This window comes from Tenrec ecaudatus, chromosome 3 (assembly GCF_050624435.1).
Source record: "Tenrec ecaudatus isolate mTenEca1 chromosome 3, mTenEca1.hap1, whole genome shotgun sequence".
Classification (NCBI taxonomy): Eukaryota; Metazoa; Chordata; class Mammalia; order Afrosoricida; family Tenrecidae; genus Tenrec; species Tenrec ecaudatus.
In genome coordinates this window covers 48708975-48726039 of record NC_134532.1, presented here as the reverse complement: position 1 = coordinate 48726039, position 17065 = coordinate 48708975, and the positions used below count along the sequence as shown (strand labels likewise).

The window sequence follows — 17065 nt, the reverse complement described above, 5'->3', positions numbered from 1 at the left end:
CAAGGCTTATAGGACTGAGGAGAACTGTTCTCGGGGTTTCTGAGCCTGTAAGTCTTCAGGGGGGTAGAGTGCCTCATCTTTCTCCTGAGGATTAGATAGTGGTATGGCTCATCCACCGATCCTTTGGGTAGCAATCCAATATTTAATGCATTGAGCCATTACTCACTCACTCACTCACTCACTCACTCACTCACTCACTCACTGCTCCGGAGTTAACTCTGACTCAGAGTAACTCCCTGTGGGTTTCTCAGACTGTCACTGTAACTGGGAGCTGCAGCTGGCTGTGGACTGCAGACCATGCAGTTCACAACCCAGAGCACAACCAACAGGCCTCCATCATGGAACCATCAGAGCTTCTTAATAAAGGACAATTCCAAGACCAAACTCTGCCAGCGAGTCAATACTATGGGACAGGGTAGAATTCCTCCTTTGCATTGCAGATAATGTAACTCTTTACTGGAGTAGTGAGCCCAGTCTTTTTCCTAAGTAGGAGTAAAGATACATCAAAGAGTAATAATAGCTAGAAAAGTATTTACTTAATCTTTCTCCTAAATTCCCTGGTGACTCAGGTTTGATATGTCCTAATCTGAACACATTTCCTCATTTTTCTAATTTATGTTTAGTACAATGTAATTCCTCTGCTAAAAATTATGAGGGCCTATATGAATGCAAACGGGGGCTTTAGAGAGACCCAAAGCACATCTGTAGACAACTGGATATCCCCCCTCCCATCACACACACACACACACACACACGCACACGCACACACACACACACACGAAGGGTTATAAGGAAGGGATGATTCAACCAAGGTGCACTTTAGCACCAACAAAACACATCATTCCTCTAGTTCCTGAATGTTTCCTCCCTCAACCCATCCACCCTACTAACATAACCCAGTTATACCTTTTGATTCTGGCTAGATCAGAGAACACTCATTGATAGAGCTAAGAGCGCTCCACACATGGGATTCGGGGAAGATAAAGCCCCCGGGAACAGTAGTGGGAGTAGCAATATCATGAGGGGAGGGGGATGGTCAGGGTGGGGGAAAAGGGGAAAAGGGGAACACACCATAAGGTTGAATATATAGCTCCCCATAATGTGGGCGGTTGAATAACAGAAATGTGGGTGGGTGGGTGGAGGGAGACAAGGAACAGTTGTAAGATACACAATAATAAAAAGAATATATAATTGATCAAAGATTCAAAAGGTTGGGATGGTTGGTGGAGGTGGGGAAAACGAGGAGCTTATATCAAGGGCTCAAGTAGAAAATATTTTGGAAATGATGATGGCAACTTATATACAAATATTCTTGATACAATCAATTTATGGAATGTTACAAGTGCTGTAAGAGCCCCCAATAAAATGATTAAAAATATTATCAGGGAAACTTCCTGTAACAGGAAGTTGAAAGTTTACCCCTAATAAATGTGTGCCAATTTCACCACATTTCCTCTCTCTCCACTTCTCTTGCCATGCTATTCTTTCATACCTCACCCCTTTACTCAGGCTAGGGTGTCCTTTACACACACTTTGTTCATCTTTCCCGACCGGCCACATGACGATAGCATTTATTAGATGTCACAAGGAGAACTTTTGATTCCTGCATGCCCTTACAGTAATATCATTCACTAATTCGACAAATTACAGTTAAAGTAGCTGTTCTCTGTCAACCTTACTATTGATTTTGTAAGACTGGACAGATTCTACTCATCTCTGTCATCTTGTTTCTTATTGAATTAATTCATCTTGTTTTTTCTACAATTAATTCAATTATTCAATCCCTTTTTCATTTTTCCTCACTCTCTTCATCTTAATCTTCTTAAATGAAATTTCCACTTGAAATTCTAGTCCTATTAAAATGCATCTTTATATCTTTGCCCGGTTGGTGTTGCTATCTAATTGTTTTCCTCCCATCATGGCATACCAAAAATTGTTCAGCACCACCAACTTTGTCTAAATCTCAATCTTATATAGTTCCCTAGATAATTTTGCTAGTCTTTGCCCTCGTTTCATTTGATTGTATTTAGGACACCTCTTTTTATCTCCGTCCCTCATCATCCTCATTCTGATGAACAGTGGGATGGAGGGTAAGTGGAAGAGCCTAGGGAAAAGGCAAAACCCAAATAAACAACTGACATTTACTTTGAGTGCATGTGAAGCGGTTAACCTGAGAGCAGGATCAGATGAAAGAATGGCTGAATTAAAAGACCCTTTGACTTTCATTTGTCCCTTTGGAAGAGTTTTAGACACATTTTCACGGTCACTGTTAGAACTATTGTTTGTGGGTGATAGGATGTGAATGCTTCTTGATTTTAAGTGATCCTTTAGGAAGAGATTTACACATGTCTTCATCAACATGACTATAATGATTGTTCTTGGCATGATAGAACTCACCTTGACTTTAATTGTTCCCCTAAGAGTTTCAGACACTCCTTTATCATGACTATCAGAACCATCATTTGTAGGATGATAAGGACCCACTTTGATTGTAATTCTTCCCTTAGGAATGGCTTCAGACCCATGTTCCCCTTCACTACTACAATGACTATCTTCAGTATTCCTCTCTCTTAGTGATATAACATTGGTAGTTTCAACATCTGCAAAATAAAAGAATGCATGACGATGTCTATATTTTCAAGTTCATGAATAATGCAAGGTTAGGAAGTGTTCAAATAACTTACCTTGCTTCTTCGATTGCTGAAATTCCTGGAGCAATTTAACTAAGTTGGGCTTAGGGGGACCCTAAGGGAAAAGAAAATTAATACCAAGTATTAAAATAGATCAATTGTTTCTCATAATATATGATCTAACACAGAGAGCTTAAGATTTGGGTCCTGCAGACATGGATTCCAATCACAGTCTTCTTGTCTACTGAGAAACATCATAAACATCCCCAAAATGTGACTCACCTTGCTTCTCGATTCTGTTCCATGGCCTCATTGTACCAGTACCAGGGTTTCTTTGTATTATGTGGCTGCTGTAACAGGTTTTAAAATCATGAGGTGAGAGGTCTCCTACTTTGTTCTTCTTCTTTTAAATCATTTTATCAGGGCTCCTACAACTCTTAACACAATACTCTATTCTTCTTAAGTAGTTGTTGTTTATATACTGTGTCTCTTTGTTCTCCAGGTTAACCCCCCCCTCCCAATTTCTTTAAATAATTAGCTTGAAATCTGGATTGGTGGCTTAGTGGTTATGTGTAGAGCTGCTAACCTCAAGATCAGCATTTCAAAACTACTAGCTGCTCCATGGGAGCAATACATGGCAGTTCCAAACGACCAGTTGTTCCAAGAGAGAAAGACCTGGCTTTCTATTCCCTTAAAGACTTACCGTCTCAGAACCCACCTAGGTTTGTCCAATAGGTTTGCTATGAGCCAGAATCTATCCCCATCCAGTGAGTTTGGTTGGGGTTTGTTTTTTGGGGAAGTATTGACATTTCACAATAGTCAGCCTTCCTATCCATGAACAGGGAACATTCTTCCACTTATGTGGTTTCTATATATATATATATACTAGGGTGGGTGTCCTTTGGTCACTCAAAATAGCGTTTTCTAGTTTACTTTGCATAGATCTTTTGTTTCTCTGGTTATGTGGTTATTATAAATTTTTATTCTCTGGTTATGATTTCTTGATTTACTTTTCAGAGCTCTCTAGGTTAGTGTATAGGAATCTGCATGATTTCTGTATGCTGACCTTGCGCTCTGCTCCATTGTCAAATCTTTCAATTGTTTCAATCAATCTTTCAGACAAGTCTTTGGGGGATTTCTACTTATGGAATGGCATTATCTACAAACACAGTTTACTGTTTTGCCAGTTTGGTAGCTATTGACCACCTTTTATTATGTAATAGCTCTGGTTAAGTCTTCTAGCACAATATGAATTGTAGTGTTTACTAGTTCCAACACAATATTGAATCAGAGGGAAATACTCTGTTTCTTCCCTTTGAATGAGATGTTGGCCTTTGGTTTTGCAAATATGTTCATTATTACATTGAGAAATTTCCTGTCGATTCCCATTGTACTGTTTTTTTTAAAAATCAGGAATTGGCATCAGATTGATCAAAGCCTGTATTGTATCGATTAGGTCTTGTAGTTCTTTTTATCCTCCTTTTATTGTTTATACAGTGGATTACATTGACTTTTTCTCTTGGTGATCCATATGTGTGTACCTGGCATGAGTCCCACCTGATCATGATGTTTGTTGGACTGTTTGTTTTTTTATGTTGAATTCTGTTGGCCCACATTGTGTTGGCATGATTTGCATCTACGTTTATACAGAAGACTGTTCTGTAAATTTTTTGTGTGTGTCCTGCTAATGTCTTTGCCTGGTTTTCGTATCAGGGTTTTGTTCGTAGTATAATACGAGTTCAGGAGTTTGCCACCCCATTCTATATTGTGGCATAATTTGTGAAAATTTTCTATCAACTCGATTCTAAATGTGTGGTAGAATTCCCTGGTGAAGCTATCTGGCCTTGAATCTTTTTGGTTGGACCTTTTAAAATCTCCTGATCGATTGATTTCTTTGTTATGTGACTGTCCATGTTTTCTACCTCAGTCGGTCTTAATTTGGTTAGACCTTGTGCTTATAGAAAATTGTTCTTCTAAAAGTTCAAATTTGTTGAAGTACAGTCTTTTATAGTTTTGTGCTATTAGCTTTGTTTTTGAATCCTGTTGTGATGTCACTCCTTTCATTGATTGGTAGTTGTACTTTTACTTTTTCCTCTGTCAAATTTGCTAGTGGTTTGTCCATTTCATTGATCCTTCCAAAGAATCAATGTTTTGTTCTTTTCATTTTTTCTACTCTTCCCCTATCTTTTGAATTCACTTATTCTGCTCCAATTTTTAAAGTATTTCCTTCCAGTCAATGGACGTTTCCTTTTTCACTCTAGTTCTGAATGTTGAATGTGTTGGTTTAAAATGTACGTTTTTTGTTCTCTTCTTTTATGTACAAGTCATTACTGTAAAATGTCCTTCTGAGTACTGCTTTGCTAAGTCCCAAAGATTTTGGTATGCTGTATTACGTTCTCAATTGTTTCAAGACCTTTTTTTTATGTCAAACATTTTATTAAACATCCACTCCCCCTCAAAGCGGAGCCCTTTTTAACATTTTATTTTTTCATTCATTGTTATTTTTTATAATTACCAAACCACTTATATTCCCTTTTAACACATGAAAGTTCTCTTATCTATACCAATCATCTCCATTTTATTTTTAGGTTGTCAATTACAATTATGTAGCCCAGATCCCCCATCTCATTGTAAATTTATGATATGACCTTTTAAATTTAATTATTTATTTCAACAATTACACAGTACTTTTTAGACAGTGGCTGTGAATTTTCCATGTATTTGATTTTTATCCCTTGCTCTTTCTATGGTGGGGTTCTAATGTTTGAGTGTTGTGTTAAGAAAATGGGTTGTAATGTTTTTGAATTTATTAAGGCTTCCTTAGTGTCCTAACATATCATCTTTTGTAGAGGATATTCCATATGCTCTAAAAAATAATGTAGCCTGTGTTGCTGACAGGTGTTTTCCATATATACCTAAGCCATACAGTTTATTGATGGAGCTGGTTAGTTCTTCGCTACCTTTATTAAGTTCCTCGCCGATGATCTCTCTGGTCTTAAGGGTGGTTTGTTGACAGTTTCCTTCTATTATGATTGTAATGTCTTTTTGGATTAATGTATTGTGGGGGCCTCTCATTAGATGCATAGGTGTTTATTAGGGCTATGTCTTCCTGCTCTTGTCCTTTTCATCATTATGTAGTACCTTGCTTTGTCTTTCATAGTGGATTTTGCATAGAAGAAAGCTTTATCAGTGATTAATATTGCTACTCTTGCTTTGGGGGTGGGGTTCTTTGATTGTGCTGTGAGCTGAGGTTTTTCCCCCTCCAGTTTAGGTTTTCAGTCCATTCTTGTGTTGCTATAAAAGCTGTGCTTCTTCCTTGAAAAAATTACTTTATGGATATAAATTTCACATATTAGTCACTCACTTCCATAGTTAAGTCGTATTTTAAAAGTTGTATGTACATCATCACAATCTATTCTAGCCCTCCATCACTGCATTCATTATTTGCGGACCAATTCACTCACACTCCCCCCTCTGATCTTTGTTAAGCCCTCACATCAGTTTGTCCTCATGCATCCATTCTTCTGTGCACCAGGAACTAGGAAACCAGGCAATAAAACACAAACAGAACGACACAGAAAGAAAAATAATAATATAAAGATAAAACTGAAGATAAAGGCAAGAAAGAAAGGACTTCCAGCAATTCAAACATAGATAGATAGATAGATAGATAGATAGATAGATAGATAGATAGATAGATAGATAGATAAAAAGCCAGAGAGGAAATTAATATGGTGGTGTAAGGCAAATGCCAATTGGGAATTTTAACCATTGGAAAAGAAACCCAACACACTACATTGCCTTCCTTGACTGTTACAGTGGAATAAGCGAGGAATATTTAATCCCAGAGCAAATTCAGGTTGGTTCAAGACGAAGGTCAATTGACCGGGTACCAAAATATGCCACAGTTGTGAGGATCATAATCAAGTTTACAATAATCCCTGATAGTCAAGCTGTTAGTGTCCCTTGACTGTGGCCAGAGGGTATCTGCCAGAGTCTTAATCTGAGTAAACAGTCTACAAATAGATTGTCAGCACTCACTGTCCTCTATAGCCTTCTCTAAATTGCCTGTTCACAATTTAAGCTCTGTTCCTTGCCCCTTCATCATATTTGGATTGAGTTACTGTCATCTTTGGATCAAACAGGCTGGTGTGCTTTTCCCATGATCTCTGGCTCCCAAGGGTGTGTTTCTCTTAAGCTGCATATTGATGGTCCTTTTCTTATCCACCCCAGCCTTCTTTTTTTGTTTTTGTTATTCTTTCACCACTCTTCTTATCTGTCTCTGGACTAGTCCATTTAATCCACTTACATTCGGTTTCATCATTGAGTTGTGTGCATTTGTTGCTGTCATTGGGCTGTGGTTTTATTTATTTATTTTTGGTATAGTTTTATTATTCCCAATTTTTCTTCTGTTCTTGAATTTTCATACTCGCTTTTCCCTTATTGTTATTTTTTAATGACTATTAGAGTTTTCCATCTTTTTATTTCAATGAGGTTTTCCCATTCCCTTTCAGGCTACCTCATTTCTTATAATCCTCCCATATTTTAAGGAGCTCTGGTGGTGATGGAGCCCTGGTGATGTAATGGTTAAGTGCTGGGCTTTGATCCAAATGGTAGGGAGTCCAAAACCAGCAGCAGCTCCATGGGGGGAAAGCCCTGGTTCTCCTGCAAACCCTTACCTTCTGGGGAACACACAGGGGTTGGCTATCAGTTAGTATGGGCTCCATGGCAGTGAGGCTTTTTCTCTCTTGAAAAGGACTTCTCCTCTTTTCCACTTTAATGCTTCACAGCTATTTTATTCCCTCTGTTCTCATAGTTGGGTTTTTTCCCCCTGCATTGTGGAATGACAACTGTTTTCTTTTATTTTCTTTTTAATCTTATAATTCTACTTTATTTTGAATTCTGTTATACATAGGTTAATGTGTGGGCATTGGTGGCCTTGTTGATCTCAAGTGTTTGTCTGCTGTACTATTGTGAATCTGGACTAGCTTTTATCAATTTCTTTAATATTTCCTTCTCTGTAAATACCCTTAATTCTACAGAATACTTGGGCAATGCTTTTCTACATATAAAATTCTTGGCTGGAATTTTTTTTCCTTCAGTGTATTATATGTCATTCTACTGTCTTCTTGCCTGCGAGGTGTCTGCTTAGAAATCTAAGCATATTCTTCTTCTCATTTTAAGGGTCGTTTAGTTCCTAGCTCCTCTACAACTCTCACTTTGTCCTTCTTATTGAACATTTTGACTATACTATGTCACAATGATTATCTTTTGGAATTTTTCTTTTGGGGGTTCTCTCAGCTCCCTGAATCATTATTTTTTCGTCTTTTGGGCTGTCAGGTAAGTTTTCTTCCAACAAACCTTGGACTATTTTCTCTGCTCCATATCTGGGCTATTCCTGTTTCAGAATGCTAATGAGTTGCAAGTTATTCCTCTTGACAGTGTCCTACAAATGGTGTAACAATTCTGCAGACTTTTCTTCTTTTACTAGATTGCTCTTGTTAATTGGATTCGGGAAATTTTTTTCTTAAGGTTCACTAATTTTGGTTTCCCATTGCTTCAATTCTTATTTTGAACTTTGCCAAAGTTCAAAATGTTGTCTAATTCTTTTCCTTTTGGATTAAGATTTAGAATTTTATTTTTGTTAATGATGTAATGATTCTAGTTTTCTAATTTTTTCTGTAGATCTCTCAATCTTTTTCTCCATCTGTTGAAATGATCAGAACAAATTTCTCCTTAGTTCTTTTTCTGGTGATACCAGAGCTTTTGACTGTTTTTTAAAGGAAAAGTTAAATTAAGGGGAAAATCATTACAGTTTTTAAGAGTTCTTCCCTTTGCCACAGAACAAAGGAGGGTGGTGACCAGCATCCCTTAAAGTGCAATGTGAGATCCCGTCCCCTCAGTACTGCAAAGCTTTCGGGCAGTTAGAGGTAGCATGAGGGGAGTGCAGGCAGTTGAACAAGAGCAAGAGGTGGGCTAACAGCCTGGGGCGAGTACAATGGGAACACCAAGGAAGCAATGGATAGGAGCTCAGGAGAGTGACCAGGTGGTGGAGGTGCAGTGAGATGTCAACAGGGTGCCACGGGGCTGGGAAAGCACCAGGGAAATGTGGGACCCTGACACTTGTCAGTCTTGCAGGTTCAGTGCAGACACTGGAGCTCCAATCCACCAGTGGGGGTGTACACCTGTATCTCCCCTGAGCACTCCAGGTCTCTGGAGAAACAGAGCTGGCTCATCCCCTTTTCCAAGGGCGGGACAGATCCACCCATTCGTCTTTTTCTCCTGTCCACACCCACTGTTCTGTTCACTTAACTTCCATCTTGTCTTTCAAGCATCCAGGCACCTGTTTTTTCTTCTACTTTTTTGTAGCTGGACTTTTCCTGTGCATATACCTAAGTGGTCATATTGACCCAGAAGTCTAAAGATGGTTTATTTGAGTTAAATCATGCATCCTGCTGTCAGATGAAGACATTTAAATGTAAGCTTAGTGGAATGCATTGGAAAATACAGTGGAATCCTGTTGGAAAGGAAGTTTAAATTTCAAAATATCCACAATTCCTCAGATCCCAGTAGTCTACATATAGAACCAAGAGTGGAAAGGAGAACCAGTGTTCTCTCAACACATATGTGCATTATCAAAATAAAAGCATCCAAGAATATATTTTAGGACTCACAGATATGGAGAGATGTAATAAGTATTCTACTACTTATAATAATTAATTTGATCATGAAATTTTTATTTAGGCTTAAGAATTGTAAAACTCATATTAGGAGGACTTGATCTTCATTTTTCTTCTTCATTATGGGAAAAACTCCTATAGTGTTTTCATGACTATGAATTTTCCTAATCATTCTGTTTTCAGTTCACGCGTCCCTTTCTTTTTCACATCAGATTAAAGTAAAAATAAAGTTCAATTAGCCATGCTTCACTACATTTTTAACAGCTTTCAATTGCCACTATGCAATAGACCCATGCTTAATTTCATGAGTACACAGTACACAAGACTAATTTCAGGAGAAAGTACTTTACCTTGGGTTCTGAGCCAAAGATATCATCATCAGAAAGCCAAGGATCATCAGGTCCATATTCCTTTGAAAGGCTTTAGAACAAAAATATACCATAAAATAAGTGAGTTTATGTCACACAAAAAGCTGTGAAAATTTGGCAATTTGCTACATTTTCAAAGAAATAAGGTGATCTCCTAGTATTTTATCGCCAAGCCACGCATATCTCCAACCTGGTTATTATCATATGCCTGCTAGATTAATTTGCAATATATTGATGTAGTGGGGCTTACAAATTATGTTGTAAAGATCATTCCACATAGTGTACTTATGAAAACACTGGTAAAAGGGAGTTGGGGGAGCACATGAGGAAAGACTTTGGATATGGTGCATTAAAATATGGGTATATTGTACCTGTCATTTTCTAGATAACAGTACACTTCAAAAGAGCATGAAGTTGTCTGTTTCTAAGTTGGTGTTTCCCTGTCCATGATGCAGTCATTGCAGGGTAGCTTGCTGCATCCAGTGCCCTCCCCACCCCCATAAGGCCCAAAGGGCTCCTTTATCTCCTGAGTTACCTCCAACCTTGAAATTTATGTGCTGTAATTTTATCAATGGAACAAGAGGAATAATACCTGGTTGGCAGGAATGGGAAAAACACAAGAACAGAAGAAACACCAGAAAAGCAGAAACAAATATTCATAACTAAGTAATGATTACAGAAAATACAGAGATGAATAGCAAACTATTCAAGAGAAATTTTAAAACATCACACAAAAGTAGGCTGAATGGGAAACACATTCTTTGCAGGGAGAATAGGGAGACGTCATCACACATACTTTGGACATGCTATCAGGAGAGAATATAGTTCTGGTAACAGGTCACTGTGCTTGATAAAGCTGAAGGTCTGTGAAAATTAGGACGACCTCCAAAGAGAGGCACTGATGGAATAGCGCACCAATACAATAGTGACAATGGCACAGGACCCAGCAATATTGTGTTCTGTCATGTATCATCTTTGTTTCCAGGTGTCTCTGAGTCAGTTCCGACCTACGCACCAAAATGAAACAGTGACTGCCCTGAGCAAACGACTACTTTCACGTGTGCGCACACTGTTGTAGCAACTGCTTCAATCCCATTGAGGGTCTTCTCTGCAAGCCTGGCCCTCTCTATTACCAACCATGATGTCCTTTTCCAGGGAATGGTCAATTGTGTTGCTATACACAACAGATGGGATCACAGAAAAAGAAATCAAGAAGTTAGTACCCTTCATAATAGCCTAGCATAAACTGAGATATCTATAGGAATATACCTAACCCAAAACAGAAAACCCCCAAAAGATCTGTACAAGGAAAAATACAGAACATTATTACAAGAAACCAAAATGTACCTTCACAAAGGGAAGAATATCCCATGCTCGTGGATCAGAAGATGCAATATTGTAAAGTTGTCGATCCTACCTGAAGCCCTATTTAAGTTTAATACAATCCCAATACAAATACCAACGTCATTTTTTGTGAAAGAAATAGAAAAGGTAACTACCAACTACATATGGAAAAAGAAGAAGCTCAGAATTGGCAAAGAACTCCTCTAGAAACAGAACAAAGAGGGAGGGCTTGCATTATCTGACTTTTAAACTTATTTATACAGCCACAGTTGTCAAAACAGCACGCACTGGTATAATGATAGATACACAGACCAATGGATAGGAACAGATAATCCAGAAATGAAAATCATCAGCATACAGGCAACTAAGGATGCAGTTCGGGGAGAGTGGCTGCTCTGACCCACCCACATGGGCGCAAACCCAGAGGTGAGTGCAACAGACCACCGATGCGACCAAAGCCACCAAGTCCTTGAGGAATCTCGATTATCGACTTCTTACTTGGGGGCTGGGGGGGGAGGTGTCAGTGCATGGCAGCTCATCTGAACTGGTTGGGGTTACTCACAAGGGAGCCACACTGAAAGTCTAAAGGTTTAAGGAGGGGGTGGGAGTGGGCTCATTAGACCACTCCATCCCTGACTGCAGGAAGTGCAATGGGAACTTGTAGGAGGTACGCCTTCTGGTCAGGAAGTCTGAGGACTAAAAGAGTCTAAATGCTGTTAGGTAAGTGCGTCCCAGGATATGAAACCCAGGAAGAAAAGGGGACTGGACCAATGGATTAAAAGACGTCCTGCTTGCTACTTAACGAGAGATAGTTATCTACTCTGGGACAGATTATCAGTTAGACTTGGAACTATTTGGATGGTCTTTCTTTTTTTGTGTTTTTCCCTTTCAATATGGAGTCTGTCTATACAAGATAGGGAAGGGAAACAACCCCAAAGAGACACTGATGGGACAAAACGGGGGTGTCAGTGGTGAGTCAATAACGACTGGGACAGGGGAACAGGGAGGGTTCTAAAATTGATAGGGAGGAGGGTGCAGTGTCCCTAGTTCTCTTTGATCAAATGAAACGTATCCGAGAGGAATTTCTGAGAGGTGAATGATGGGTAAACATGACACTTGGGCAGGAGTTAAGAAAAAGAGGAAAGAGAAGAAAGTAGAAATTATATATAGGTATACATATATGTATATGTATGTACGTAATTCATAAAGTTGTAAAGATAGGTGTGTTTGTCAATGTGCGCGCGTGCAAACACATACACATCTAAATAAAAGGAGGAAGCAGGTGGGCTTTTGGTCTCTTGTTAATCTTGCCTCAGGACAAGAACAGATTGCTCTAATAATGTGTTACTGTATCACACTGACCTTCTCAACACGATCACTGAAGGCTACATGGGTGCATAAGCAAATGTGATGAAGAAAGCTGATGGTGAACAGCTATTAAGAGATATAGTATCTGAGGTACTAACGGCTTGAAGTGGTCATCTAGCAGGGAATCAACAAAGCCCAAATGGAAGAAGTATAGCAGCCCGGGGTGATCATGATGTATCCAAGGGATACAGCCAGGGGTGATCATGATGTATCCATGGGAATAGGAAGCAGAAGTTCAAAAAACAAATAATCTAATTGACATGAAGGAGGGTGGACACCATGGAGACCCCAAACCCACCTGTAAGATATTTGGGCAGTCCCTTCCCAAAGGCCCACAAGGAAGGGAAGATAATTCTAGGTAGCGGTATAGCAGTAATGAAACACATCACTACCCTCTAGTTCTCTTATCTCCTCTCCTTACTACTATGGTCTGTGTTTTACCTCATTCATCTTGTTAGACCTGCATGTGTTCATTTGTATAACTAAGACAGCTGGATGCATGAGAGCCAAGCTAGATAAACCTTCAGAAACAGTAGGGTGTAATGGTTCCCTGAGGGTCTAGGATGGGGGAGGGGAGTGCCATGGTGGAGATGATTGCAATGATGACTGTACAACTCCATTTGAGGGGAAAAGACAACAGTTGAAGGTGAACAGTTACATCTAGTGGTGTAAGATATGGAAAATAACAATAAAAACATATAATAATGAGGGTCCCTGTGGAGTAGGGTACGGAAGGGACAAACAAGCTGATATCAAAGAGTTCAAGAATGAAAGTATTTTGGTATGTAAATTTGAATAATCCTTATATGAGGATAGATTTTGCATCACAGACAGCATTATACTCTAGATCTTTTTGACAATGCATGAAACACTATTCCTCTTGAATCTATCATTCTCAGCAAGCTACATTTAGATTCAGAATGGCCAATGCTAGTCCATTTTGGTTCACTAACACCAGGAATATCTATTTCTGTCTTCCATTTCATTTTTTACAACTCTCAATTTTCCTAAATCCCTACATTCTAAGTTCCATTACTGTATATACTCAAGTATATGACCTGAATATCTGCCGAAGCACCTCATTTTACCACAAAAATTACATTAAAATGTGCTGAAAAACGTGGCTTACCCACATGGAAGAAGCACACCGGCCAGTGCGATCACGAGGTGCCAAGGGACCAGGTATAAGGCATCATGCAAAAAAAAACCAAACGATATAAGTGTGTGTATGTATGTGTATATATGTGTATATGTATATGTATATATATACCATATTAAATGAAGGGGGAAGTGCAGAGTGGAGACCCAAGGCCCAAGTGTCGGCCAATGGAGATCCCCTCATAGAGGCGACCCTATTACAGGAAACCAAAAGTGACCTTCACAAATGGATGAAGCTCCCCTGCTCATGGTTAGGTAGGCTGAACATAGTAAAGATGACAGTTCTTCCTAAAGCACTCTACAAGTTCAATGCTATACCAATCCAATTACCATCAACCTTCTTCAAAGAATTGGAAAAACTGACCACCAACTTCATACGGAGAGGGTAGAAACCCAGAATTAGCAGAGAACTCCTCAAGAAGAAGGACACAATTGGAGGACTCGCCCTACCTGATTTTAATGCCTACTACACAGCTACAGTGGTCAAAACAGCATGGTACTGGCACAATGATAGACACTCAGACAAGTGGAAAAGAATAGAAAGCCCAGGAGTAAAATCATCAGCATATAGACAACTGATCTTCCACAAGGGTCCCAAAAACGTCAAGTGGGAAGCAGATGCCCTCTTTAATAAGTGGTGCTGGAAACAATGGATATCCACATGTAGAAAGTTGAAACAAGACGTCTACCTCACCCCATGCACAAGAATACACTCAAGGTGGATCACAGATCTAGAAGTCAAACCCCAAACCATCAGGACCATTAAGGACGGAATCAGGACTAATCTCAGAGCACTGGCCCAGGGAGCACATAGGCTCACTGCAACAGGGAAGGGGACACACACAGGTGATCTGGAAATCGACAAATGGGATCTAATAAGAATAAAACACCTGTGCACCTCGAAAGACTTTGTCAAGAGGGTAACAAGGCAACCCACAGACTGGGAGAAGATTTTTAGTAATGACACGTCAGACAAAGGGCTCATTACTAAAATCTACAACACCATCATGACCTGCAAAAAGAGGAAAACAGTTAACCCCCTAAGGAAGTGGGCAAAAGAAATGAGAAGAACTTTCACTAGAGAGGAGATCAATATGGCCAATAAATATATGAGAAAGTGCTCGAAGTCCCTTGCCATAAGAGAAATGCAAATCAAAACAACCATGAGATACAACCTAACACCCCTGAGGCTAGCCCAGATCAGTAAATCAGAGAGCAACAAGTGTTGGAGGGGCTGTGGTGAAGTAGGAACCCTCCTCCACTGCTGGTGGTCGTGCAGATTTGTACAGACACTGTGGAAAGCAATCTGGCGATACCTAAAGAAAATGGAAATTGATCTACCTTACGACCCAGCCATCCCTCTACTGGGCAGATACCCGGTTGAAGCAGCAAATAAAACACGACCAGTCATACGCGCTCCAATGTTTATTGCGGCACAATTCACAATAGCAAAGACTTGGAAACAGCCTAAGTTTCCATCGATAGACGAGTGGATTAGCAAACTTTGGCACATACACACAATGGAGTATTATGCAGCACTGAAAAGCACCGATGAGCACATGAAACACGTTATTTCATGGGAAGAGCTGGAAGGAATTATGTTAAGCGAGGTAAGCCAGACCCAAAGGGACAGGTACAACATGAGTCCCCTGAGGTAAGTACAATCAGCATGACAGAAATGGGGCATTAATCCACCCAAGGGGAGGGTATGGTTTATATCTCCACAGGGAAAGTGGGACCAGACTTCAACCCAGTGTCGCAAGGTGTGAATGCAATATCCCGGCGTGGAGGAGGGAACCGGTGGAGAGGTCTGGGAGGCTGGCCCCAGCACCATAAATTAAGTGGATTCCTGCCCCTCCCCCGAAAAGAATTTGTTCCAAAGGACGACATTGACTCTGCAGCTATGGGAGATGGACATATTTGATCAGAGCACACGGGAGCAGATGAAGGGGCAGGAGGAGAGAGTGGAGCACAGCCTGGCCCACCAGGCCGTGATGATGATGTTCCTGAGTAGAGCAGCCAGTCCACAGAGAGAACAACATGGCTGGCCCTACTATGAGACATGATGCCCCTCAGTGACTAAGGGCGATACAGGGGACAGCACCGGAGACACAGTGTGGGAATTGCACCTGACCTGATCCCACCACACCGAGGCAAATCACAGGGGGAGTGCAGCGGAACAGCAAGGGAATGGAGTGGCAAGGTCCCCAGGGAATGCTGAAAGTGGACTTTGGGGCCAGGGCATGGTGCCCCAACAGACTGGACTGGAAAACGCTCCTAAGGGCCAGCAAACGATCCCTGAACTAACTACAAGCTTTTCTCTTGTGAACTGTTTTGTTCTGTTCTTTTTCAGTGGTTTCTTTTGTTGTCTGGTTGTATACTGTTGCTATGTGTTCCTCTGTCTAGTTTTCGTGCATGTTAGTGACTCCACAGATCTGTCTGAATAGGACAGGCTGGATGAACTATCTGGATGAAAAACAACGGGACCGACAGTTCTGGGGGGACTTGGGGTTGGGGGGTAGGGGGGGATAAGGAAGTGGTGTTAACAAACCCAGGGACAAGGGAAAAACATGGGACCCCAAATGGTAGAGAAGGGGGAGTGGCAGGCCTGGTGGGAAATGATCAAGGGTAAGGTTGCTTAGAGAAGAGGTATACTCTAGCCCAGGTGGCGATGAAGCGTGGTAGTAGGGCAGGAGGAAGGTCAAGGGAGATGGAGGAACGAGCTAGGAGTCAAAGGGCATTCATGGAGGTCTAGACAAAGACATATACATGCAAATATATATAGGAGGTTGGGGAAATAGATCTTTGTGTCTATATTTATAGGTCAAGTATTAAGGTGGCGGAAGGACCTTGGGCCTCTACTCAAACACTCCCTCTATGCATGAATACCTTCTTTTATTAAATTGGAACTCTATGATGCTCACTTTCCCGACACAACGGCTGGAGCCAAAGTGGGTGAACAAGTAAATGTGGTGAAGAAAGCTTATGGTGCCTGGCTATCAAAAGAGATAGTGACTGGGGTCTTAAAGGCTTGAAGATAAACAAGCGGCCATCTAGCTCAGAAGCAACAAAGTCCACATGGAAGAACACACCAGCCTGTGTGATCGAGTGGTCCCAAAGGGATCAGTTACCAGGCATCAAAGAACAAAAAATCATATCATTGACTGCACACCTCCATGATAGGATCGCTGAAGACAAATGGGTGCACAAGCAAATGTGGTGAAGAAAGCTGATGGTGCCCGGCTATCAAAAGAGATAGTGTCTGGGGTCTTAAAGGCTTGAAGGTGAACAAGCGGCCATCTCGCTCAGAAGCAAATAAGCCCACATGGAAGAAGCACACCGGCCAGTGCGATCACGAGGTGCCCAAGGGACCAGATATAAGGCATCATGCAAAAAAAAAATATATAAGTGTGTGTATGTATGTGTATATATGTGTATATGTATATATGTATGTGTATATATATATATATATTATATTAAATGAAGGGGGAAGTGCAGAGTGGAGACCCTAGGCCCA

At 40.5% G+C, this 17065-nt stretch overlaps 2 protein-coding genes across 2 annotated transcripts in view; one reads left to right on the top strand and one right to left on the bottom strand.

Moving 5' to 3' along the window:
• The window catches only part of LOC142442265 (uncharacterized), a 1041239-nt gene that overhangs the window by 409337 nt on the left and 614837 nt on the right, over nt 1-17065 (bottom strand).
• Nucleotides 11431-17065, top strand: part of LOC142443056 (ninein-like protein) — a 101921-nt gene continuing 96286 nt past the window's right edge. The window contains exon 1 of the mRNA XM_075544676.1: nt 11431-11448. Within this exon, the coding sequence (XP_075400791.1) occupies nt 11431-11448 (18 nt within the window). The remainder of the gene's footprint in view (nt 11449-17065) is intronic.